This window comes from Somniosus microcephalus, chromosome 17 (genome assembly GCF_052327205.1).
Source record: "Somniosus microcephalus isolate GS21.2 chromosome 17, FLI_Smic_1.0, whole genome shotgun sequence".
Lineage (NCBI taxonomy): Eukaryota > Metazoa > Chordata > Chondrichthyes > Squaliformes > Somniosidae > Somniosus > Somniosus microcephalus.
Genome location: NC_141003.1, coordinates 11,578,659 through 11,603,989, shown reverse-complemented (window position 1 = coordinate 11,603,989; position 25,331 = coordinate 11,578,659). Strand labels below are relative to the sequence as shown.

General features: G+C 51.7%; 1 protein-coding gene across 1 annotated transcript in view; it reads right to left on the bottom strand.

Moving 5' to 3' along the window:
• Positions 1-25,331, bottom strand: part of LOC147105498 (dynein axonemal heavy chain 3-like) — a 201,746-nt gene that overhangs the window by 57,796 nt on the left and 118,619 nt on the right. The window contains exons 23-26 of the mRNA XM_086009911.1: positions 15,087-15,279; positions 9,369-9,547; positions 6,898-7,156; positions 1,294-1,419 (exon numbers count right to left, since the gene is read on the bottom strand). Of these exons, the coding sequence (XP_085866037.1) occupies positions 1,294-1,419; positions 6,898-7,156; positions 9,369-9,547; positions 15,087-15,279 (757 nt within the window). The remainder of the gene's footprint in view (positions 1-1,293; positions 1,420-6,897; positions 7,157-9,368; positions 9,548-15,086; positions 15,280-25,331) is intronic.

Below are 25,331 nucleotides of genomic sequence, written 5' to 3'. Positions count from 1 at the left end.
TGCAACAGGACGGGGTTTGGGGGATTGGGGGAGAGGTTGTTGGAAGCATTAGCACATTGTGCAGCAATGGTAAAGAAGATGACCGAGACCTTAGGGTAAATGGGCAGAGCAGCAGCGGATAAGCCCCAAGTGGTAATAGTCAGATTGCATCAGTCACTGGCTTAGCCCCACCTGGAATGTGTGGGGATCGGGTCACTGGGCTACACTGGGGACACCCTGGCTCTAGAAAGGCTACCGAGGCAGGCAGCTACACCGATCCCCTGCACTTAACTCCAGAGCTGCAGGGACAGACAAAGGTTTACACTGGGGGAAAGTAAGTTCCAGAGACTGTACCAAAGGTTTCTGGACTCTCAGGGGTGCGGCTAACCTGAGAATAAATCGTTTGATGTCATGGCAGCCTCTGTGTTTAAGACGCACGGCCTGCAGCTCCTGAGGGAGATGGCGAGTGGACAGTTTGTGCACCATTGCTTCAGACATAGACTGTGAGCGACAGAAAGTGCTGGTGGAGCGAGTCGGCAAATGGAGGCGAGTTTAAAGGGGAACCTGCCACAAGAAGCTGTGTTACGGAAGAGTGTCCGGTGCTGCCTGGGGGCAGCCCGTATGTAACACAGGCAGTACAGAGAAGGTTCACGAGGTTGATTCCTGGGATGAAGGGGTTGACGTATGACGAAAGGTTGAGCAGGTTGGGCCTATACTCATTGGAGTTTAGAAGAATGAGAGGGGATCTTATTGAAACATATAAGATTCTGAGGGGGATTGACAGGGTGGATGCTGAGAGGATGTTTCCCCTCGTGGGGGAATCTAGAACTAGGGGGCATAGTTTCAGAATAAGGGGTCGCCCATTTAAGACGGAGATGAGAAGGAATTTCTTCTCTCGGAGGGTCGTGAATCTTTGTAATTCTCTACCCCAGAGAGCTGTGGAGGTGGAGTCATTGAATATATTCAAGGCAGAGATTGACAGACATTTGCACTACAAGGGAGTCGAGGGGTATGGGGAGAGAGCGGGAAAGTGGAGTTGAGGCCAAGATTGGATCAGCCATGATCTTATTGAATGGCGGAGCAGGCTAGAAGGGCCGAATGGCCGACTCCTGTTTCTATTTCTTATGTTCTTATCTGTTCCAGTACATTACATTCCTGTGTGTAGATTTAATACCTGAACCTGCAATAATGGTCTAATACAATTCAGAAACAGGAGTGAAATAGTATAAGAGAATACAAAACTAGGAAGCCCACTGTCGAAAGAAGGAATTTTGATTGTGTATCTAAAATATACACAAACTCCGCAGAACTAACCTTGTCTGGCCGGATGCAGCGAAGTACAAGAAGGGACTGGAAATTACTCAGAACATCTTCCCAGGGATCAGGTAAAGGCATTTTCTCAGGCTGAGAGGAATCATAGATTTTCTTCCATTCAGAAAGCTAAAGACATTAAACAGAGATCTGTCACCACACATTCACATAGAACAAGTTATCATTTAACAGTCAAACAAGTGCGAGAGTTCAGGTACATGAACAAAGCTCATCGACTATCTGGATTCGGATGTTTTTATAGTGCAGGTGGGATTGGTACCTGCCCAGAGCAGTGTGGGGGATGGTAACCTGAGTTATACTGCTGGCTCTGTTTTGCCATCTTGCCAGTGAAAATATGGCTGTAAGAATGTGTGCAAACATTAGGGTGGTGTTTAAATATTGAAATAAAAACAGAAAATGCTGGAAATACTCAGCAGGTCAGACAGCATCTGTGGAGAGAGAAACAGAGTTAACGTTTCAGGTCGATGACCTTTCGTCAGAACTGGAAAAAGTTGGAGATGGAACAGGTTTATAAGCAGGTGTAGGGGCAGGGAGAGGGGGGAGGGGAGGAAAGAACAAAAGGGAAGGTCTGTGATAGGATGGAAGGCAGGAGAGATTAAAGACTAAAGGGATGATGGTGCGAGGCAAAAGGAGATGGTAATGGGACAAGTTAAGAAAAAAAGATGACTCTAGATGAAGTGTGAATGGCGAAGGCAGAATGATCGACAGCTGCCATGTGGGAGAGAGAAAAAAAAGGATAGGGGCAGAGGTTATAGTCTGAAATTGTTGAACTCGATGTTGAGTCCAGAAGGCGGTAAAGTGCCTAATCGAAAGATGAGGTGCTGTTCCTCGAGCTTACGTTGAGCTTCGTTGGAACAGTGTAACAGGCCGAGGACGGAGAGGTCAGAGTGGGAGTGGAGCGGAGAATTAAAGTGACAGGCAACCGGAAGCTCGGGGTCACCCTTACGGACTGAACGGAGGTGTTCCGCAAAGCGGTAAATATTGATGTCAGTACGGAGGTCATGCTAGCATTAGAAAGATTCGGGATGCCACAAGGCAATGACCAGCATTCATATCCCCTCAGATCCTCACCCCGTCTGCTAGACCTGTCCCCAGGGTGGTAGATCCAGCAGAGTCACACAGACCGGAACAACTCTCCCTGTTAGCGGCAAGAAGCCATCGCCCTCACGATGGTAAACCCTGACCCTGTCACCACAACAGGTGGGCTGGGCATCGGTGGGGCACACATCCAGTCAGAGCACGCAGCCTACGGACTGGGAGAATATCAAGCAGCCAATCAGCAGGTCCCTGCTCACAAACCCCATAACACACTCCCGTAGAGCGAGGGGCAGTGGGTGAATGTCACACACCACCCCCGATCCCGAACAGCGTAGAAAAACCCACCACGGCAGGCTGTGGGCTAACTCTTCCAGCACTGAGCTGTGGGCTCAGCTGCCGCCGTTTGTGCTAGAAAATTCTACATTATACTGGAACTCAAATCAAATTTGGGAGTCGACATGCAAACACTTCATTTGAAAGAAGATGTATTTTAACACAGCATCCCGAGAAATCCTGCCTCGCACAGGACCTGATAAGAACATAAGAAATAGGAGCAGGAGTCGGCCATTTGGCCCCTCGAGCCTGCTCCGCCATTCAATAAGATCATGGCTGATCTGATCTTGGCCTTAACTCCACTTTCCCGCCCGATCCCCATAACCCTTGACTCCCCTGTAGCTCAAATATCTGTCTGTCTCCACCTTGAATATATTCAATGACTCCGCCTCCACAGCTCTCTGGGGCAGAGAATTCCAAAGATTCACGACCCTCCGAGAAGAAATTCCTCCTCATCTCCGTCTTAAATGGGCGACCCTTTATTCTGAAACTATGCCCCCTAGTTCTAGATTCCCCCACGAGGGGAAACATCCTCCCTGCCTCTACCCTGTCAAGCCCCCTCAGAATCTTATATGTTTCAATAAGATCACCTCTCATTCTCCTAAACTCCAATGAGTATAGGCCCAACCCGCTCAACCTTTCCTCATAAGACAACCCTTTCATCTCCAGAATCAACCTCATGAACCTTCTCTGAACTGCCTCCAATGCAGGTATATCCCTCCTTAAATAAGGAGACCAAAACTGTACGCAGTACTCCAGGTGTGGTCTCACCAGCGCCCTGTACAGTTGTAGCAAGACTTCCTTACTTTTATACTCCACCCCCTTGCAATAAGGGCCAACATTCCATTTGTCTTCTTAATTACTTGCTGTACCTGCATGGCAACTTTTTGTGTTTCATGTACGAGGACCCCCAGACCCCTCTGTACCTCAGCATGATGTAGTCTCTCTCCTTTTAAATAATAATTTGCTTTTTTATTCTTCCTACCAAAGTGGATAACCTCGCATTTTTCCTCATTATACTCCATCTGCCAAATTTTTGCCCACTCACTTAACCTATCTATATCCCTTTGCCGACTCGTGTTATCCTCACAACTTGTTTTCCCACCTATCTTTGTAGCATCAGCTAATTTGGCTACAGTACAATGTGTTAATTTACTGAACAACTGTGCAGAATTACAGGCAGGATTCATTTTTTTATTTATCTATCTCATATGTTTTATCAAAAATTTTGCGTACGCATTGTTGCACTCTCTGTCCAATTTTCTGTTACCGAGATTCTTGTCCTGTTTTAATGAAACATTTTACCTTGAAACTGCTGTTGTGAACACTTAGGTGTAGAAATTTGATGGCACGTGCTCGTTTCTTGGGCGCTAATCGGGCACATAAGTCTCCAATATGGGGGTCAGGGAGCATGCACTCATTACAAGTCGGAGTGTGCTGCCCGCCATATTGGTATAGGCCAAAAAACTAGCATCCGGAGCCCGTGCCTGAAACAGGTCCTTTACATATGCAAATAAGCAGGCAGGTGCAAACAAATTTCTAGGCTGTAGAATGGAAATCCTGTACGTAAACCGTTTCCTGTAACAATGTAGTTGCAGGCTGTACCAGTAGGTGCTGCTGTGGAGTGTGTTTCTGAAGTATCTCTCCCAACTCAGTCACCATCTTGAACAGAAAATCACGACCTCAGGACGCCCCAAAATGTTTTACAGCCAATGAATTACTTTTGAAGTGTAGTCACTGTTGTAACGTAGAAAACGTGACAACCAATTTGTGCACAGCAAGATCCCACAAACAGTAATGTGATAATGATGATCTGTTATAGTGATGCTGGTCGAGGGATAAATATTGGCCAGGATTGAGGACTCCCCTGCTCTTCTTCGAATAATGCCATGGGATCTTTTACGTCCACCTGAGAGGGCAGGTGGGGCCTTGGTTTAACGTCTCATCTGAAAGACACCACCTCTGACAGTGCAGCACTCCCTCAGCACTGCACTGAAGTGTCAGCCTACGTTATGGACTCAAGTCTCTTGAGTGGGATTTGAACCCACGATCTTCTGCCTCAGAGGCAAAAGTGCTACCACTGAGCCATGGAAAGCTATGGCCAGATTCGAGTTGTTTCTTCAACATTTTGAAGGTTCTGATGATTGGTTTGACTCATTCTGGACTACAATCTGCTATAGTCTGCATGCTTGTATGAACACTCAAGAAGCTCAACACCATCCAGGACAAAGCAGCCCACTTGATTGGCACCCTATCCACCACCTTAAACATTCACTCCCTCCACCACTGGCATACTGTGGCTGCAGTGTGTACCATTTACAAGATGCACTGCAGCAAATCGCCAAGGCTTCTTCGACAGCACCTCCCAAACCTGCCTCTACCACCTAGAAGGACAAGGGCAGCAGGTGCATGGGAACACCACCACCTGCAAGTTCCCCTCCAAGTCACACACCATCCTGACTTGGAAATATATTGCAGTTCCTTCATCGTCGCTGGATCAAAATACTGGAACTTCCTCCCTAACAGCACTGTGGGAGTACCTTCACCACACGGACTGCAGCGGTTCAAGAAGGTGGCTCACCACCATCTTCTCAAGGGCAGCTAGGGATGGGCAATAAATGCTCGGAGTGATTATTTGCACGGCATTTTTTCAAGAAGGAGTTAGATATATTTCTTAAAGCTAAAGGGATCAAGGGATATGGGGAGAAAGCAGGGACAGGGTACTGAGTTTGGATGATCAGCCATGATCTCATTAAATGGCAGAACAGGCTCGAGGGGCCGGCTGGCCTACTCCTGCTCCTATCTTCTATGTTTCTATGTTTTGACTCCCTCTTATGCACGCCTGTTTGGCACTGTGCATGTGCACTCGATCTGGTCGCACATATACAGTATATGATGATATATGAGGAAGCCAGGAGTGGGGCCGAACCACGTTGCCCAGCCTGGAGCTGCTGCCTGCCTTGTCTGCTCCAGCCTGAGCCTGCTACTGGGACTGGGGTTATCTTTCGAAAATCAATGACTATACTAAAGGAGCCTCCAGGACTATCACTGTTATTATTTACATGAACATTTTAGCAGCCTTCAGAGAGAGTGAGGCAATTGGAGGGGGGAGAGAGAGAGAGAGAGAGAGAGAGAGAGAGAGAGAGGGGAGAGCGAGGGGAGGGGGAGAGAGAGGAGGAGGAGAAAGGGAGGATCGGCGGGGAAGAGAGGGGATCGGAGGGGTGAGGGGGAGAGAGAGAGAGAGAGAGAGAGGGAGAGAGGGGAGGGGGAGAGACAGAGAGGGGAGGGGGAGAGAGAGGGGAGGGGGAGAGAGAGAGGAGGAGGAGAAAGAGAGGATCGGCGGGAGAGAAAGGGGATCGGAGGGGTGAGGGGAGAGGGGGAGAGAGAGCGGATCGGAGGGGGGAGAGAGAGAGGGGATCGGGGGGAGAGAAAGGAGGGGGGAAGAGAGGGGGAGGGAAGAGGAGGTCAGGAACTCGGGGGAGGGGGGGTGAAGAGCACGGAGGGCACAGTGGGGATGGGGAAGAAAGTGATCCAGATCTAAAGGGAGGGGGGATGAAAGTGAGAGCTAGTAAGACGGATCACGTTCTTCCAACCCCACCCCCTTATACATGGACCGCGTTCTCCCTCTCCTCCCCCTAGACCTGGTTGATTTCTCGGAAAGCTGTCGCTATTCACTTCATACTTGGGGCGGGGGGAGGTCAGGAACTTGGGCGGTGGGGGCGTGAACTTGTTTGGGGGGGTGGGAGAAGATCTTAACCCGTGAGGGTGAGCCCTGTCTGTTCTATGTGAGCTCTGCTCTGTCTGGAGTAGGCAGTCAGAATGGGTCGAATTGCACTTTGCAAAGTAACTGATTACGTAGGCAGGGAGGATCTAATTACACATTCCAGCTGGGTGTGTCGTGTCCTCCAAGGGGACCAATCAGCAATCAGGACTTGTCATCCAAGGGCACCCATCAGAATGTTGGTGTTGTGAATAGACATGTCCACAAATGCTGGCCTTGCCAATGACGCCCACATCCCAGGAACGAATAATGAAAAAATTGTTCAATGGTGTGTTGTCCTGATGCCCATACTACAGACCAGATTGCCCCATCTCAGCAGGCCAGCCTTGGAATTATTGGTGTGAACAGTCCTTTGAATCACAATAATAACTCGTTTATATTTACCGTTGAGAGGTTCTTATAAGCTCCGTATACTTACACATTCCAGCACTTACCTTTGAGCAGAAATGATTCTTTAGCTCGGAGAAAGCGGGAAGAGTGGAGAGGCGGACAATTTCACCCCAGGACTTGGCCTTCACCCAGGTGGGGGCAGGATTCACAAATGGAATCTCTAACGCCACTCCTCCCGTCAGGAGAAAGCGCCATTCATCATCGTTCACAAGGTTCCGACTCCTCTGAATGCCAACACAAAGCAGGAACGAAAACAGCATCTTGTCCTGCTCGAACAGGGACCGACAGACATTCTGGTAGATACTGGAAAAGGAAACATGGCCATTTCTTACTGAGGTACGTCAGCATTCTTGGATTGTGGACGTCGCTGCCAATGCCGGCATTTATTGCCCGTCCCTAGCTGACCTGAGAAGGTGGTGGTGGGCCTTTATCTTTGTAACAGTTTGATACAACTGAGTGTCTTGCTGGGCCACCTCAGAGGGCAGCTGAGAGTGAACCACTTTGGTGTGGGACTGGAGTCACATATAGGCCCAGACCGGGTAAGGATGACAGGCTTCCTTCCCTAAAGGAGATGGTTAAACAGAGGCATTGCGGATTTCATAAAAGCTCTTTCTGGTGTTTTCCTCCAGTCCCTCACTCTGACCATTGACTGGACATCCCTCTGCCTCCCTTTGTTTAAATATTAAAACGTTGCGCTTACCTCGAGCAATACCAGCAACTGAATTGTTAACACTAAGAAGCCCCCACTTATATGAAAATCCTAGATGTATTTCTTAAACCAATCACAATCAACAAGCCGCCATGTTAAATCAGCAGACTGGACAGATGATCAGGAGCTTGACTCATCTCCTACTTTCTTGCTGTAATATTCAGGAGAGAGTTCCCATTCTTCGTACTTTGGCTGAGATGGTCGCAGTATTGTGATGTCTGGGCTTTTGCTGTGATTTCACATAGCTGATTCAACAATGGCTATATTTTCAGTTCAATAACAGACATTAATTCTCACTTACAGTAGCAATGAACTGGGGAACCAACTTAAACTAATTTTGTTTATTCCCTTGAATACTTGGATTTAGAAGCTAAGTAAAATGTGGAGGTTTCTGGAGACATTACAAGAGCTTCCAGCCAGCGATTCACATTCTATGTGGTACAAACCACCTCCGCTCAGGCCACGGGCCTATTTCCCTGCAGTCCCCTTGCATGGGTGGAGTAGAGGTCAGGCACACCGGAAGTATGTGCCACAAGGCCTCTGTGCACCTGAATTGTTGATCAAGTCATTATATAGGATTACATAGGATATACAGCACAGAAACAGGCCATTCGGCCCAACCAGTCCATGCCGGCGTTTATGCTCCTCTCCAGCCTCCTCCCGTCTTTCCTCATCTAACTCTATCAGCAAAACCCTCTATTCCCTTCTCCCTCGTATGCTTGTCCAGCCTCCCCTTAAATGCATCTATAATATTCGCTTCAACCACTCCCTGTGGTAGCGAGTTCCACATTCTCACCACTCTCTGGGTAAAGAGGTTTCTTCTGATTTCCCTATTGGGTTCTTGGTGACTATCTCTTTTTAGTTTTGCTCTTCCCCGCAAGTGGAAACACTCTCTCTGTGTCTACCCTTTCAAAATCTTTCATAATTTTGAAGGCCTCTATTAGGGCACCCCTCAGCCTTCTCTTTTCAAGAGAAGAGAGACCCAGCCTGTTCATCCTATCCTGGTAACATTAATGTGGCAAGACCCACCGCCAGGGTCTTCAGGTACCCCTGCATGTGGGCACCCTTCCCAGGCAACAATAGGAAATTGAGAAGGGAGGGCCTGAAACACCCTTTCCTGCCCCGTTTCTATGACAACACTTGGTGTGCGCCGATCGTAGGCCCAGGCCCTGCTCCATCCCTCAAACGAAGCCTCAGGAATCCCAGGCAACCTAAAGCGGGCGGGGCCTAGAGTAACAAGTCCCCTTTTTCCTGACCTTTGCACCAAGTGATGAAGTGACACCCTAGCACTGAACCCAGGAAGATCGCCCCACCCCCACTCTTATTTTTCATCTAACATTGAATATAATTTTCCCTAACGATGGCCCCTCCCACGGCCTTTGCTGCAGGGGTTGACTCTCGCTGGGGTACGGGCCTATGGGCACCAGCAGCTCGCCACGACCTCACACTCCTGGTCTTTCTTCAGACATTAGCCAAGGGATGAGTGTTGCTGGGAGCTTCCATTATGGAGGGCAGCAACACCGGGTCTGATCCTGGCATCGGCTGATCTCCACACGTCACATACTGTCCGCCAGGTGTGAGTGACTACAGAAGAACCAGGAGTGGGACCCTGGCTGCTCATTTCCCTCTTGCTGCCCCGTGGAGGCAGCTCTCCATGTACTGCCCGTGTCGAGGCCAATCACCGCAGCACAGGTGACCAAGCGAGCCAGCGAGCTGTAGTCTTGGTGGAACAGAGCACAAAGTGTAAAGAGACCGGGCCACCCGGGAAATATAAATCCCACTTCAATGACAAACTCCAATAATTACCTGTAGGTAAAGTGGTCATTCAGATTGCTTATCCTTTGGTGGAGCAGGCTGGAGGGAGTGCTTTTGTCAATAGAGATGGTATAAAGATTTAGAAACCAGCCGAGGGAATATTGATACATGGGATCGATGTAAGCCAGGTTAGAAATGACAAAAAACAGCACACTGGAGTGAGTAGCTACCTGGTAAAGAACACAAAGAAAGCATTAGTACGATAGCAAAATACTGCAGATGCTGGAAATCCGAAATAACAACAGAAAATGCTGAAAAAACTCAGCAGGCCAGGCAACATCCATGGAGAGAAATTAGAGTCGACGTTTCGGGTCGAAACCCTTTTTCAAAACTGGAAAGGAAATGAAATAGATCGAAGGCAGGGCTGCGATAGAACAAAAGAAGTAAAGAGTCATTAAGAGGTATTCAAAACCAGACGAGACAGATTGGGTGACCGCTTTGCGGAACACCTCCGTTCAGTCCGTAAGGGTGACCCCGAGCTTCCGGTCGCCTGTCATTTTAATTCACCGCTCCATTCCCACTCGGACCTCACCGTCCTTGGCCTCTTGCATTGTTCCATGGAAGCTCAACGTAAACTCGAGGAACAGCACCTCATCTTCCGATTAGGCACTTTGCAGCCTTCCGGACTCAATATCGAGTTCAACAATTTCAGATCATAACCTCGGTCCCTATTACATTTTTACTTATATTTTTTTCCCACCCCTTTGTTTTGGGTTTTCCCTCCCCCCCCCATTTCCTTTTTTTTCTCTCTCCCACATGGCAGCTATCTCTCATTCTGCCAGTACACTTCACACCTAATCTGAGCCGTCTTTTGTCTCCTCTGGTCTGGTTTTGAATACCTCTTAATGTCTCTTTACTTCTTTTGTTCTCTACCAGCCCTGCCTTTCGATCTATTTCATTTATTTTCCAGTTTTGAAAAAGGGTTCACCCGAAACGTCGACTCTAATTTCTCTCCACGGATGTTGCCTGGCCTGCTGAGTTTTTCCAGCATTTTCTGTTGTTATTACAAAGAAAGCATTGTTACACCAGGTTTGTTAAACTCTGCTGACCAGACTCAAACAGTGGGGAGGGGTAGTGGCTCTGCAACGACCTCTGATAGAATGATTTGTTCATTAAGTTAATGGCTACAGCGTCGATGTGAGTTCAGTAAGATGCTTCTCCGGTATTTAATTTAATAGGTTAGCTCATTAAACCATCGAACCTCTTCCCAGTGGAAACCGTTTACAATAATGGATGACCCGGGCAGGAGATCGGTTAAAATGTTTCCTTGTGCAGGGGCTGCAGCACCCTGAGATCAGTGACTGAGCGCAGAGTAAGGACACGTGCCTGCACAATTCATTATCAAAGACAGCCATTGCAACCTTTTGTAAAAAAGAAAAAGATTAGTGAAGACAAATATGGTCCCTTACAGTCAGAAACAGGAGAATTTATAATAGGGAACAAGGAAATGGCAGAGCAATTAAACAAATACTTTAGTTCTGTCATAGAAACATAGAAGATAGGAGCAGGAGTAGGCCATTCAGCCCCTCGAGCCTGCTCTGCCATTCAATGTGATCATGGCTGATCATCCAAATTCAGTACCTGCTTTCTCCCCATACCCCTTGATCCCTTTAGCCTTGAGAAATATATCCAACTCCTTCTTGAATATATTTAATGAATTGGCCTCTACTGCCTTGTGTGGTAGAGAATTCCACAGGTTCACCACTCTCTGGGTGAAGAAATTCCTCCTCATCTCTGTCCTAAATGGCTTACCCCTTATCCTTAGACTGTGACCCCTGGTTCTGGACTCCCCGCCATCGGGAACATCCTTCCTGCATCTAGTCTGTCTAGGCCTGTTAGAATTTTAATTAATCCCTTTGTCCTCCTTTGTTGAATCCTAAACTGCTCCCAATCCTCAGGTTTACTGCTTTTTCTGGCCAATTTATATGACCTCTCCTTGGATCTTATGCTATCCCTAATTTCCCTTGTTAGCCATGGTTGAGTCACCTTTTTTGTTTTATTTTTATGCCAAACTGGGATGAACAAATTCTGTAGTTCATCCATGTGATCTTTGAATGTTTGCCATTGCCTATCCACCGTCAACCCTTTGAGTGACATTCCCCAATCAATCCTACCCAACTTGCGCCTCAGACCATCGTAGTTTCCTTTGTTTAAATTCAGGACACTAGTCTCTGAGTCAACAACTTCATTCTCCATCTTAATGAAGAATTCTATCATATTATGATCGCTCCGACCCAAGGGGCCTCGCACAACAAGATTGTTAATTAATCCTTTCTCGTTACATAATACCCAGTCTAAGATGGCCTGATCTCTGGTTGGTTCCTCGACATATTGGTCCAGAAAACCATCCCGTAAACACTCCAGGAATTCCTCCTCCACAGTATTGTTACTAATTTGGTTAGCCCAATTTATATGTAGATTAAAGTCACGCATGATGACTGCTGTGCCCTTATTGCACGCTTCTCTAATTTCCCTTTTAATGCCATCCCCAACCTCCGCATTACTGTTTGGAGGTCTATATACCACTGCCACTAACGTTTTCTGCCCCTTGGTATTTCTCAGTTCTACCCATACAGATTCCACATCATCAGAGCTAATATCCTTCCTTACAATTGTGTTAATCCCTTCTTTAACCAGCAATGCTACCCCACCTCCCTTTCCTTTTTGCCTATCTTTCCTATCTTTCACGGAAGAGGACACAAATAACTTCCCAGGGAACCGAGGTTCTAGTGAGAAGGCGGAATTAAAGGAAATTAGTATTAATAAAAAAATAGTACTGGAGAAATTAATGGGACTGAAAGCTGATAAATCCCCAGTGCCTGATAATCTGCATCCCAGAGTACTAAAAGAGGTGGCCATGGAAATAGTGGATGCATTGATTGTCACCTTCCAAAATTCTAAAGATTATGGAACAGTTCCTGCAAATTGGAGGGTGGCAAATGTAACCCCACTATTTAAAAAAGGAGGGAGAGAGAAAACAGGGAACTACAGACCGGTTAGCCTAACATCAATAGTAGGGAAAATGCTAGAGTCTATTATTAAGGATGTGATAACAGGACATTTAGAAAATATCAACGGGATTAGACAAAGTCAACATGGATTTATGAAAGGGAAATCATGTTTGACAAACCTACTGGAGTTTTTTGAGGATATAACTGGTAGACCAGTGGATGTGGTGTATTTGGATTTTCAGAAGGCCTTTGATAAAGTGCCACATAAGAGGTTAGTGTGCAAAATTAAAGCACATGGGATTGGGGGTAATATACTGGCATGGATTGAAAATTGGTTAACAGAGAGTAGGAATAAATGGGTCTTTTTCGGGGTGGCAGGCAGTGACTAGTGGGCGATTTAGACAAGTTGAGTGAGTGGGCAAATACATGGCAGATGCAGTATAACGTGGATAAATGTGAAGTTATCCACTTTGGTAGGAAAACCAGAAAGGCAGAGTATTATTTAAATGGTGATAGATTGGGAAATGTTGAAGTACAAATGGACCTGGGTGTCCTTGTACACCAGTAACTGAAAGCAAACATGCAGGTGCAGCAAGCAGTTAGGAAGGCAAATGGTATGTTGGCCTTCATTGCAAGAGGATTTGAATAGAGGAGCAAGGATGTCTTACTACAGTTATACAGGGCCTTGGTGAGACCACACCTGGAGTACTGTGTGCAGTTTTGGTCTCCTTACCTAAGAAAGGATATACTTGCCATAGAGGGAGTGCAGCGAAGGTTCACCAGACTGATTCCTGGGATGGCAAAACTGTCGTATGAGGAGAGATTGTGTCGACTAGGCTTGTGTTCACTAGAGTTTAGAAGAATGAGAGGGGATCTCATTGAATCGTATAAAATTCTGACAGGGCTAGACAGACTGGATGCAGGGAGGATGTTTCCCCTGGCTGGGGGGTCTAGAACCAGGGGTCACAGTCTCAGGATACGGGGTAGGACATTTAGGACTGAGATGAGGAGAAATTTCTTCACTCAGAGGGTGGTGAACCTGTGGAATTCTCTATCACAGAAGGCTGTGGAGGCCAAGTCACTGAATATATTTAAGAAGGCGATAGATAGATTTCTAGAAACAAAAGGCATCAAGGGGTATGGGGGCGAGAGCGGGAATATGGAGTGGGGGGAGAGTGGGGGAGTCGGGGGGAGTGGGGGAGTCGGGGGGGGAGAGTGGGTGAGTCGGGGGGCGAGTGGGAGAGTCGGGGGGGGAGTTGGGGAGTCGGTGGGGGAGTCGGGGGAGAGTGGCTGAGTCGGTGGGAGAGTGTGGGTGTCGGGGGGAGAGTGGGGAAGTCGGGGGGAGACTGCGGGAGTCGGGGTGAGAGTGGGGGAGTCGGGGCGGGAGTCAGGGTGAGAGTGGGGGAGTCGGGGGGGAGTTGGGGGGAAAGTGGGGGAGTCGGGGGGGAGTCGGGGAGTCGGGGGGAGAGTGGGGGAGTCGGGGGGAGAGTGGGGGAGTCGGGGGGAGAGTGGGGGAGTCGGGGGGAGAGTGGGGGAGTCGGGGGGAGAGTGGGGGAGTAGGGGGGGAGTCGGGGGGAGAGTGGGGGAGTCGGCGGGAGAGTGGGGGAGTCGGTGGGGAGAGTGGGGGAGTCGGGGGAGAGTGCGGGAGTCGGGGGGAGAGTGCGGGAGTCGGGGGGGGAGAGGGGGAGTCGGAGGGGAGAGTGGGGGGACTCGGGCGGAGAGTGGGGGAGTCGGGGGGGGAGAGTGGGGGAGTCAGGGGAGAGTGGGGGAGTCGGAGGGGAGAGTGGGGGAGTCGGGGGGAGTGGGGGAGTCGGGGGGAGAGTGGGGGAGTCGGGGGGGGAGAGAGGGGGAGTCGGAGGGGAGAGTGGGGGAGTCGGGGTGAGTGGTGGAGTCGGGGGGAGAGTGGGGGAGTCGGGGGGGAGAGAGGTGGAGTCAGGGGGAGTGGGGGAGTCGGGGGGGGAGTTGGGGGGAGAGTGGGGGAGTCGGGTGAGAGTGGGGGAGTCGTAGGGGTGTGGGAGAGTCGGAGGGGAGAGTGGGGGAGTCGGGGGGGGAGAGTGGGGGAGTCGGGGGGGGAGTGGGGGGAATCGGGGGGAGAGTGGGGCAGTCGGAGGGGAGAGTGGGGGAGTCGGGGTGAGAGTGAGGGAGTCGGGGGGAGAGTGGGGGAGTCGGGGGGAGAGAGGGGGAGTCGGGGGAGGAGTGGGGGAGTCGGGGGGAGAGTGGGGGGAGAGTGGGGGGAGTCGGGGGGAGAGTGGGGGAGTCGGGGGAGAGTGGGGGGAGTCGGGGGGAGTCGGGGGGAGAGTGGGGGAGTCGGGGGGAGAGTGGGGGAGTCGGGGGGGGTCGGGGAGTTCACTTTCAAACAGGTGTGTCTTATTTAGTGCCTGTTTTTACCCTTTCATCAAAATAACCCCCATAATTTTTAGTCCATGGAATTTTTACCAGAAGTGAAATAAATATTTACTTAAAAACATGTTGAGAATGAACCAAACTCCTACACAGATATTGTATCAGTATGAACTCTTACCAAATGACTAGCAGTGATGTTCTGTAACATAATGTTCATATAACTGGGCCAAGGATTGTCTTGCTAGTAAACAGATTAATTTATATACAGACAAAACTCTAAGCAGAATTTAACTTTACTTTTACAACAGCTTCAGGGAGAATCCAACTGATTAAACATCAGTCATCGGAGAATCTCATTCTCTAAAAATGGAAATGCACGGAATCCTTGAGAATTCCAAATGAGCAATGGACTCACAGGCCTGTACCCATCCCTGGTTTCGTCAATTTGCATCTCGGTCCGAGTAGTCATTTCCTGTTTCTCGAGGATGTCCTGTGAGAGCTGCTTGCTGGAGGAGAGGATGTGAATAGCCCGCTCATCCTCCAGGATGTTTCCCTGTGACTTGGACAGCACTTCCAAGATCTGATCCTCTGTTTCTTTTAAAAGTTTCCTGAGTAGAACAAAGCACTGAAATTACAATCGGTAATCAGTGTCACCTTGGGCTGACACGGGGTTTAAAGAATAGTGTGAAACCTTGTTATGCGTATGGGAGCCTTGTGCCTATGGTACCGGACCATCAGACCAGGGTTCACAGTCCCACCACGGCAAACTGTGGCATCAGAAAAATGGTCAATTCCAGATTGCCATAATAGCCCAACTAGGTCACTAACATCCTCCAGGGAGGGGAATCTTCCACCCCTACCTGGTCTGGCCTGCACGTGACTCCAGTCCCACATTATGGATTGGTGGAAAGCTGGCAGTAGTGGATTGGCTGCCCGTTACTTAGAATTACTAAGTATTTACAGCACAGAAAGAGGCCATTCAGCCCAACTGGTCTGTGCCGGTGTTTATGCTCCACACGAGCCTCCTCCCACTCTTCCTCATCTCACCCTATCAACATATCCTTCTATTCCTTTCTCCCTCATGTACTTATCTAGCTTCCCCTTAAATCCCCTTGGTGATTTCAACCTCCATCTCAATTCATCATGCTCTCTCTCCTCTGAGTTCACTAGCCTCCTATCCTCCCTTAATCCCTCCCTCCATATAAACTCCCCAACCCATCTTCACGGCCACCCCCTCGACCTTGCCATCTCTCGTGGCCTCGCTGCTCCCATCGTGTCAATCGCAGATAAGGCCATCTCTGACCACTTCCTCGTATCGCTCTCCACCCACATCCCCCTTCCACTTCCCCCACCAACCCTACTTCCTTCTGTGTCCGCCCCTGGAAAAAACTCTCTCCCAACTCTCTTACAACTGCTCTTACGAAATCGCAACTGTCCAGCCTCTGGCCCTCCATTCACCATATTTCTGCAGCTACTGATCTGCTCAACCACACCCTCACCACCACCTTTGATGCCCTAGTCCCTACTAAAACAATCACTCTCTCTCACCCTGGCCGTTCCCCCAGGTACAGCCCTCATCTTCGCTCCCTTAAGTTCAAGGGACGCAGACTCGAACGGATATGGCGGACAACTGGTTTGGCCATTCACCGCCAGACCTGGCTGGACCACATAAAGCACTATCGGGCCCTGCTCTCGTCTGCCAAAATTGCTCGCTATTCCAGAATTATTCTGGAATGCAAAGATAAGCCCCAGCTCCTATTCTCTACTGCTAACCGTCTTCTTAAACCCCTCTCCTCTGCCTCCTCCACCCTCACCTCTGGTAACAAGTGTGAGGAGCTCATGGACTTCTTTGTCTCCAAGATTGAGACTGTTGTGTATGTAATATGTGTGCTACTTTGAACCTATGGACAGGACTGCACTACTTGTAGGGCGTAGTGATACGCAGTACCACTCCTGGCCATAGGGGTATAAATAGTACTGTGGGTACTGATCTCCCCTCAGTTCCCGCCTGTGGGCATGAAGTAAAGACCTACGTATAGTCCCTACTTCCAACCAGTAAAGACCTGTTTGAGTTATACGTTTAAGTCTTTGTGTTAATTGTTCAATACAATACACATACTTAACAGAGACCATCCGTTCAGCTGCCTCTGCCACTTCCCTTCCTGCCCCTAGCCCATTGGGCCAAACTTCCTCTAAGGTTCCCCCCTGCCCTAGCCCTGAACTCACATCTTTCTCCAGTTTCTCTCCGATCTCCCCTCATGACCTCTCTGCGCTCATCTTGTCCACGAGACCCACTTCCTGCTCCCTCGACCCTATTCCCACTGAACTGCTGATTACCCAACTTCCTTTTCTGGCTCCCATGTTAGCTGACATTGTTAACAGTTCTCTCTCCTCAGGTACTGTCCCCCTCTCCTTCAAATCCACCATCATCACCCCTCTCCTCAAAAAAAACCATGACCCCTCCGTCCTTGCAAACTACCGCCCCATCTCCAACCTCCCTTTCCTCTCCAAAGTCCTTGAACGTGTTGTCGCCTCCCAAATCCGTGCCCATCTTTCCCACAAATCCATGTTTGAATCCCTCCAATCAGGTTTCCACCCTTGCCACAGTACCGCAATGGCTCTCATCAAAGTCACAAATGACATCCTTTGTGACTGTGACAAAGGTAAACTATCCCTCCTCGTCCTTCTCGACCCGTCTGCAGCCTTTGGCATGGCTGACCACTCCATCCTTCTCCAACGCCTCTCCACTGTCATCCAGCTGGGTGGGACTGCACTCACCTGGTTCCATTCTTATCTATCTAATTGTAGCCAGAGAATCACCTGCAATGGCTTCTCTTCCTGCTCCCGCACTGTTACCTCTGGTGTTCCCCAAGGATCTATCCTTGGCCCCCTCCTATTTCTCATCTACATGTGGCCCCTTGGCGACACCATCTGAAAACACAGTGTCAGTTTCCACATGTACGCTGATGACACCCAGCTGTACCTCACTACCACTTCTCTCGACCCCTTCACGGTCTCTAAATTGTCAGACTGCTTGTCCGACATCCAGTTCTGGATGAGCAGAAATTTTCTCCAATTAAATATTGGGAAGACTGAAGTCATTGTTTTCGGTCCCCGCCACTGACTCCATCCCTCTCCCTAACATCTGTCTGAGGCTGAACCACACTGTTCGCAACCTTGGGGTCATATTTGACCCTGAAATGAGCTTCCGACCACACATCCGCAGCATAACAAAGACCGCCTACTTCCACCTCCATAACATCGCCCGTCTCCGCCCTCGCCTCAGCTCATCTGCTGCTGAAACCCTCATCCATGCCTTTGTTACCTCTAGACTTGACTATTCCAACGCACTCCTGGCTGGCCTCCCACATTCTACCCTACGTAAACTTGAGGGCATCCAAAACTCGGCTACCCGTGTCCTAACTCGCACCAAGTACCGCTGACCCATCACCCCTGTGCTCGCTGACCTACATTGGCTCCTGGTTAAGCAACGCCTTGATTTCAAAATTCTCATCCTTGTTTTCAAATCCCTCCATGGCCTTGCCCCTCCCTATCTCTGTAATCTCCTTCAGCCCCACAACTGCACCCCCCCGAGATATCTGCGCTCCTCCAATTCTGCCCTCTTGAGCATCCCTGATTATAATATCTCAACCATTGGTGGCTGTGCCTTCTGTTGCCTGGGCCCTAAGCTCTGGAATTCCCTCCCTTTCCGCCTCTCTGCCTCTTTCCTCCTTTAAGACGCTGCTTAAAACCTATCTCTTTCACAAACTTTTGGTCATCTGCCCTAATTTCTCCTTATATGGTTCAGGTGTCAAATTTTTTGTCTTTTAATACTCCTGTGAAGCACCTTGGGACATTTTACTACGTTAAAGGTGCTATATAAATACAAGTTGTTGTTGTTAAATGGTAAACCAGAACCCTGCAGGATTCGCACTCAAGCGCTGTTTAGAAGCAATTTTCATGGAGCGATATACGTGGGCTCCTCGCACCCACTTCCACTGAAGGTGCAGGATGCGCTGGTTGACACACAGCGGCATGTTTCAGGATGGCTCAGGGACTGAGGGAGAGGGGGCACAGGTTCTCGGACGCGGTACTCAAAGATCTTGGTGGAGGAGGTCCAGAGGAGGAGGGATGTCCCGTACCTGCAGGGGGGAAGGACGCCATCTTGCCCTCCTCGCCCTCCTGTCCCTCTGTCCTGCAGCAGCTGGTGCTGCTCTGCCTGGCCTCATGTCCTCCTCCCATTCCTCATCCAGACCAAGGGGGACCCCTAGCAAGATGCCGGTGACCAAGCACTCCCTTTCCTCTGGTGACTCCTATATGGTGTCAGATAAGGTGCAGTAGCTCAGCACTCACTCATTTTAGGTGAAGTTCTCAGGGAATTTTCAGAATAAATGTTGCTAGCGTGTTGGTGAAGTTTTGACAAAATGTCCCAGAAAGTCTCCCGATGTGTCAATAAAATCCTCTACCAAACTTTAAATGTAATTGAACAGAGAAAGCTGAGCACAGCCTTAAGTAGCGCTCGAATTCCTCATCAGCGCCGAGCGGGTGTATAACGGGTGGGGTGTATAACGGGCGGGTGTATAACGGGCGGGGAGTATAACCGGCGGGTGTATAACGGGCGGGGTGTATAACGGGCGGGGTGTATAACGGGCGGGTGTATAACGGGCGGGTGTATAACGGGCGGGTGTATAACGGGCGGGGTGTATAACGGGCGGGGTGTATAACGGGCGGGTGTATAACGGGCGGGTGTATAACGGGCGGGGTGTATAACGGGCGGGTGTATAACGGGCGGGGTGTATAACGGGCGGGGTGTATAACGGGCGGGTGTATAACGGGCGGTGAGTATAACGGGCGGGTGTATAACGGGCGGGTGTATAACGGGCGGGGTGTATAACGGGCGGGGTGTATAACGGGCGGGGTGTATAACGGGCGGGGTGTATAACGGGCGGGTGTATAACGAGCGGGTGTATAACGGGCGGGGTGTATAACGGGCGGGTGTATAACGGGCGGGGTGTATAACGGGCGGGATGTATAACGGGCGGGATGTATAACGGGCGGGGTGTATAACGGGCGGGTGTATAACGGGCAGGATGTATAACGGGCGGGTGTATAACGAGCGGGTGGATAACGGGCGGGGTGGATAACGGGCGGGTGTATAACGGGCGGGTGTATAACGGGCGGGTGTATAACGGGCGGGTGTATAACGGGTGGGTGTATAACGGGCGGGGTGTATAACGGGTGGGTGTATAACGGGCGGGGTGTATAACGGGCGGGTGTATAACGGGCGGGGTGTATAACGGGCGGGGTGTATAACGGGCGGGGTGTATAACGGGCGGGTGTATAACGGGCGGGTGTATAACGGGCGGGGTGTATAACGGGAGGGTGTATAACAGGCGGGGTGTATAACGGGCGGGGTGTATAACGGGCGGGGTGTATAACGGGCGGGTGTATAACGGGCGGGTGTATAACGGGAGGGTGTATAACGGGAGGGTGTATAACGGGAGGGTGTATAACGGGAGGGTGTATAACGGGCGGGTGTATAACGGGCGGGTGTATAACGGGAGGGTGTATAACGGGAGGGTGTATAACGGGCGGCGTGTATAACGGGCGGCGTGTATAACGGGAGGGTGTATAACGGGCGGGTGTATAACGGGCGGGTGTATAACGGGAGGGTGTATAACGGGCGGGTGTATAACGGGCGGGTGTATAACGGGCGGGTGTATAATGGGCGGGGTGTATAACGGGCGGGGTGTATAACGGGCGGGTGTATAACGGGCGGGTGTATAACGGGCGGGTGTATAACGGGCGGGGTGTATAACGGGCGGGGTGTATAACGGGCGGGGTGTATAACGGGCGGGTGTATAACGGGCGGGTGTATAATGGTGGGTTGTATAACGGGCGGGTGTATAACGGGCGGGGTGTATAACGGGCGCGGTGTATAACGGGCGCGTGTATAACGGGCGGGTGTATAACGGGCGGGTGTATAACGGGCGGGGTGTATAACGGGCGGGTGTATAATGGGCGGGTGTATAACAGGCGGGTGTATAACGGGCGGGTGTATAACGGGCAGGTGTATAACGGGCAGGTGTATAACGGGTGGGGTCTGTAATGGGCGGGGTGTATAATGGTCGGGAATATTAGGGGACGGGTGTATAACGGGCGGGTGTATAATGGGCGGGTGTATAACGGGCGGGTGTATAACGGGCGGGTGTATTACGGGCGGGGCGTGCAACGGACGGGTGTATAACGGACGGGTGTATAACGGGAGGGTGTGTAACGGGTGAGGTGTGTATCAGGCGGGTGTATAACGAGCGGGTGTATAACGGGCGGGTGTATAATGGGCGGGAGTATAAGGGGCGGGTATATAACGGGCGGGTGTATAAAGGGCGGGGTGGATAACGGGCGGGTGGATAACGGGCGGGTGCATAATGGGCGGGTTTATAACGGGAGGGTGTATAATGGTCGGGTCTGTAATGGGTGAGGCGTGTAACAGGCGGGTGTATAACGAGCGGGTGTATAACGAGCGGGTGTATAACGGGCGGGTGTATAACGGCGGGGTGTATAACGGGCGGGTGTATAACGGGCGGGTGTATAACGGACGGGTGTATAACGGACGGGTGTATAACGGACGGGTGTATAACGGACGGGTGTATAACGGACGGGTGTATAACGGACGGGTGTATAACGGGCGGGTGTATAACGGGCGGGGTGTATAACGGACGGGTGTATAACGGACGGGTGTATAACGGGCGGGTGTATAACGGGTGGGTGTATAACGGGCGGGGTGCATAACGAGTGGGTGTATAACGGGCGGGTGTATAAAGGGCGGGGTGGATAACGGGCGGGTGGATAACGGGTGGGTGTATAACGGGCGGGTGTATAAAGGGCGGGGTGGATAACGGGCGGGTGGATAACGGGCGGGTGTATAACGGGCGGGTGTATAACGGGCGGGTTTATAACGGGAGGGTGTATAATGGACGGGTGTGTAATGGGTGAGGTGTGTAACAGGCGGGTGTATAACGAGCGGGTTTATAACAGGTGGGTGTATAATGGGCGGGAGTATAACGGGCGGGTGTATAACGGGAGGGTGTATAACGGGCGGGGTGTATAACGGGCGGGTGTATAACGGGTGGGTGTATAACGGGCGGGGTGTATAACGAGCGGGTGTATAACGGGCGGGTGTATAAAGGGCGGGGTGGATAACGGGCGGGTGGATAACGGGCGGGTGTATAACGGGCGGGTGTATAACGGGCGGGTTTATAACGGGAGGGTGTATAATGGACGGGTGTGTAATGGGTGAGGTGTGTAACAGGCGGGTGTATAACGGGCGGGTGTATAACAGGCGGGTGTATAACGGGCGGGTGTATAACGGGCGGGAGTATAACGGGAGGGTGTATAACGGGAGGGTGTATAACGGACGGGTGTATAACGGGCGGGTGTATAACGGGCGGGTGTATAACGGGCGGGTGTATAACGGGCGGGAGTATAACGGGCGGGAGTATAACGGGCGGGTGTATAACGGGAGGGTGTATAATGGGCGGGTGTATAACGGGAGGGTGTATAACGGGCGGGGTGCATTACGGGCGGGGTGTATAACGGGCGGGTGTATAACGGGCGGGTGTATAACGGGAGGGTGTATAACGGGCGGGTGTATAACGGGCGGGTGTATAACGGGCGGGTGTATAACGGGCGGGTGTATAACGGGCGGGTGTATAATGGCGGGTTGTATAACGGGCGGGTGTATAACGGGCGGGTGTATAAAGGGCGGGGTGTATAACGGGCGGGTGGATAACGGGCAGGTGTATAACGGGCGGGTGTATAACGGGCAGGTGTATAACGGGCGGGGTGTATAACGGGTGGGGTCTGTAATGGGCGGGGTGTATAATGTTCGGGAATATTAGGGGGCGGGAGTATAACGGGCGGGTGTATAACGGGCGGGTGCATAACGGGCGGGTGCATAACGGGCGGGTGCATAACGGGCGGTTGTATAACGGGCGGGTGAATAACTGGCGGGTGTATAACGGGCGGGTGTATAACGGGTGGGATGTATAACGGGCGGGTGTATAACGGACGGGGTGTATAACGGACGGGTGTATAACAGGCGGGTGTATAACGGGGGGGGTGTATAACGGGCGGGTGTATAACGGGCGGGGTGTATAGCGGGCGGGGTGTATAACGGGCGGGGTGTATAACGGGCGGGTGTATAACGGGCGGGTGTATAACGGGCGGGTGTATAACGGGCGGGGTGTATAACAGACGGGGTGTATAACGGGCGGGTGTCTAACGGGCGGGGTGTATAGCGGGCGGGTGTATAACGGGCGGGGTGTACACGGGCGGGTGTACAACGGGAGGGGTGTATAACGGGCGGGAGTATAACGGGCGGGTGTATAACGGGCGGGTGTATAACGGGCGGGGTGTATAACGGACGGGGTGTATAACGGGCGATTTATAAAGGGCGGGTGTATAACGGGCGGGTGTATAACGGGCGGGGGTATAACGGGCGGGGTGTATAAAGGGTGGGTGTATAACGGGCGTGTGTATAACGGGTGGGGTGTATAACGGGCGGGGTGTATAACAGGCCGGGTGTATAACGGGCGGGTGTATATCGGGCGGGGTGCGTAACGGGCGGGTGCGTAACGGGCGGGGTGCGTAACGGGCGGGGTGCGTAACGGGCGGGTGCGTAACGGGCGGGATGCTTAACGGGCGGGTGCGTAACGGGCGGGTGCGTAACGGGCGGGTGCGTAACGGGCGGGTGCGTAACGGGCGGGTGTATAACGGGCGGGTGTATAACGGGCGGGGTGTATAACGGGCGGGTGTATAACGGGCGGGGTTTATAACAGGCCGGGTGTATAACGGGCGGGTGTATATCGGGCGGGGTGTATAACGGGCGGGTGTGTAACGGGCGGGTGTGTAACGGGCGGGTGTATAATGGCGGGTTGTATAACGGGCGGGTGTATAACGGGCGGGTGTATAAAGGGCGGAGTGTATAACGGGCGGGTGGATAACGGGCGGGTGTATAACGGGCGGGGTGTATAACGGGCGGGTGTATAACGGGTGGGGTCTGTAATGGGCGGGGTGTATAACGGGCGGGTGGATAACGGGCAGGTGTATAACGGGCGGGTGTATAACGGGCGGGTGTATAACGGGGGGGGTGTATAACGGGCGGGGTGTATAACGGGCGGGTGTATAACGGGTGGGTGTATAACGGGCGGGTGTATAACGGGCGGGTGTATAACGGGCTGGGTGTATAACGGGCTGGGTGTATAACGGGCTGGGTGTATAACGGGCGGGGTGTATAACAGATGGGGTGTTTAACGGGCGGGTGTGTAACGGGCGGGGTGTATAGCGGGCGGGTGTATAACGGGCGGGGTGTACACGGGCGGGTGTATAACGGGCGGGAGTATAACGGGCGGGTGTATAACGGGCGGGTGTATAACGGGCGGGTGTATAACGGGCGGGGTGTATAACGGGCGGGTGTATAACGGGCGGGTGTATAACGGGCGGGAGTATAACGGGCGGGAGTGTAACGGGCGGGTGTGTAACGGGCGGGTGTGTAACGGGCGGGTGTATAACGGACGGGGTGTATAACGGGCGGGTGTATAACGGGCGGGGGTATAACGGGCGGGGGTATAACGGGCGGGGGTATAACGGGCGGGGGTATAACGGGCGGGGTGTATAAAGGGTGGGTGTATAACGGGCGTGTGTATAATGGGCGGGGTGTATAACGGGCGGGGTATATAACAGGCCGGGTGTATAACGGGCGGGTGTATAACGGGCGGGGTGTATAACGGGCGGGGGTATAACGGGCGGGGTATATAACAGGCCGGGTGTATAACGGGCGGGGTGTATAACGGGCGGGGTGTATAACGGGCGGGGTGTATAACGGGCGGGGGTATAACGGGCGGGGGTATAACGGGCGGGGGTATAACGGGCGGGGGTATAACGGGCGGGGGTAAAGCGGGCGGGGTGTATAACGGGCGGGGTGTATAACGGGCGGCTGTATAACGGGCGGGGTGCAAACGGGCAGGGTGGATAACAGGCGGGGTGGATAACAGGCGGGGTGGATAACAGGCGGGGTGGATAACGGGCGCATATATAACGGGCGGGTATATAACGGGCGTGTGCATAATGGGTGGGGTAGATAACGGGCGGGTGTATAACGGGCGGGTTGTATAACGGGCGGGTGTGTAACGGGCGGGTGCGTAACGGGCGGGTGCGTAACGGGCGGGGTGCGTAACGGGCGGGGTGCATAACGGGCGGGATGCATAACGGGCGGGGTGCATAACGGGCGGGGTGCATAACGGGCGGCTGTATAACGGGCGGCTGTGTAACGGGCGGGTGTGTAACGGGCGGGGGTGTAACGGGCGGGTGTATAACGGGCGGGTGTATAACGGGCGGGGTGTATAACGGGCGGGGTGTATAACGGGCGGGGTGTATAACGGGCGGGGTGTATAACGGGCGGGTGTATAACGGGCGGGGTGGAAACGGGCGGATATATAACGGGCGGGTATATAACGGGCGTGTGCATAACGGGTGGGGTAGATAACGGGCAGGTGTATAAGAGCGGGTGTATAATGGCGGGGTGTATAACGGGCGTGTTGTATGACGGGCGGGTTGTATGACGGGCGGGTTGTATGACGGGCGGGTGTGTGACGGGCGG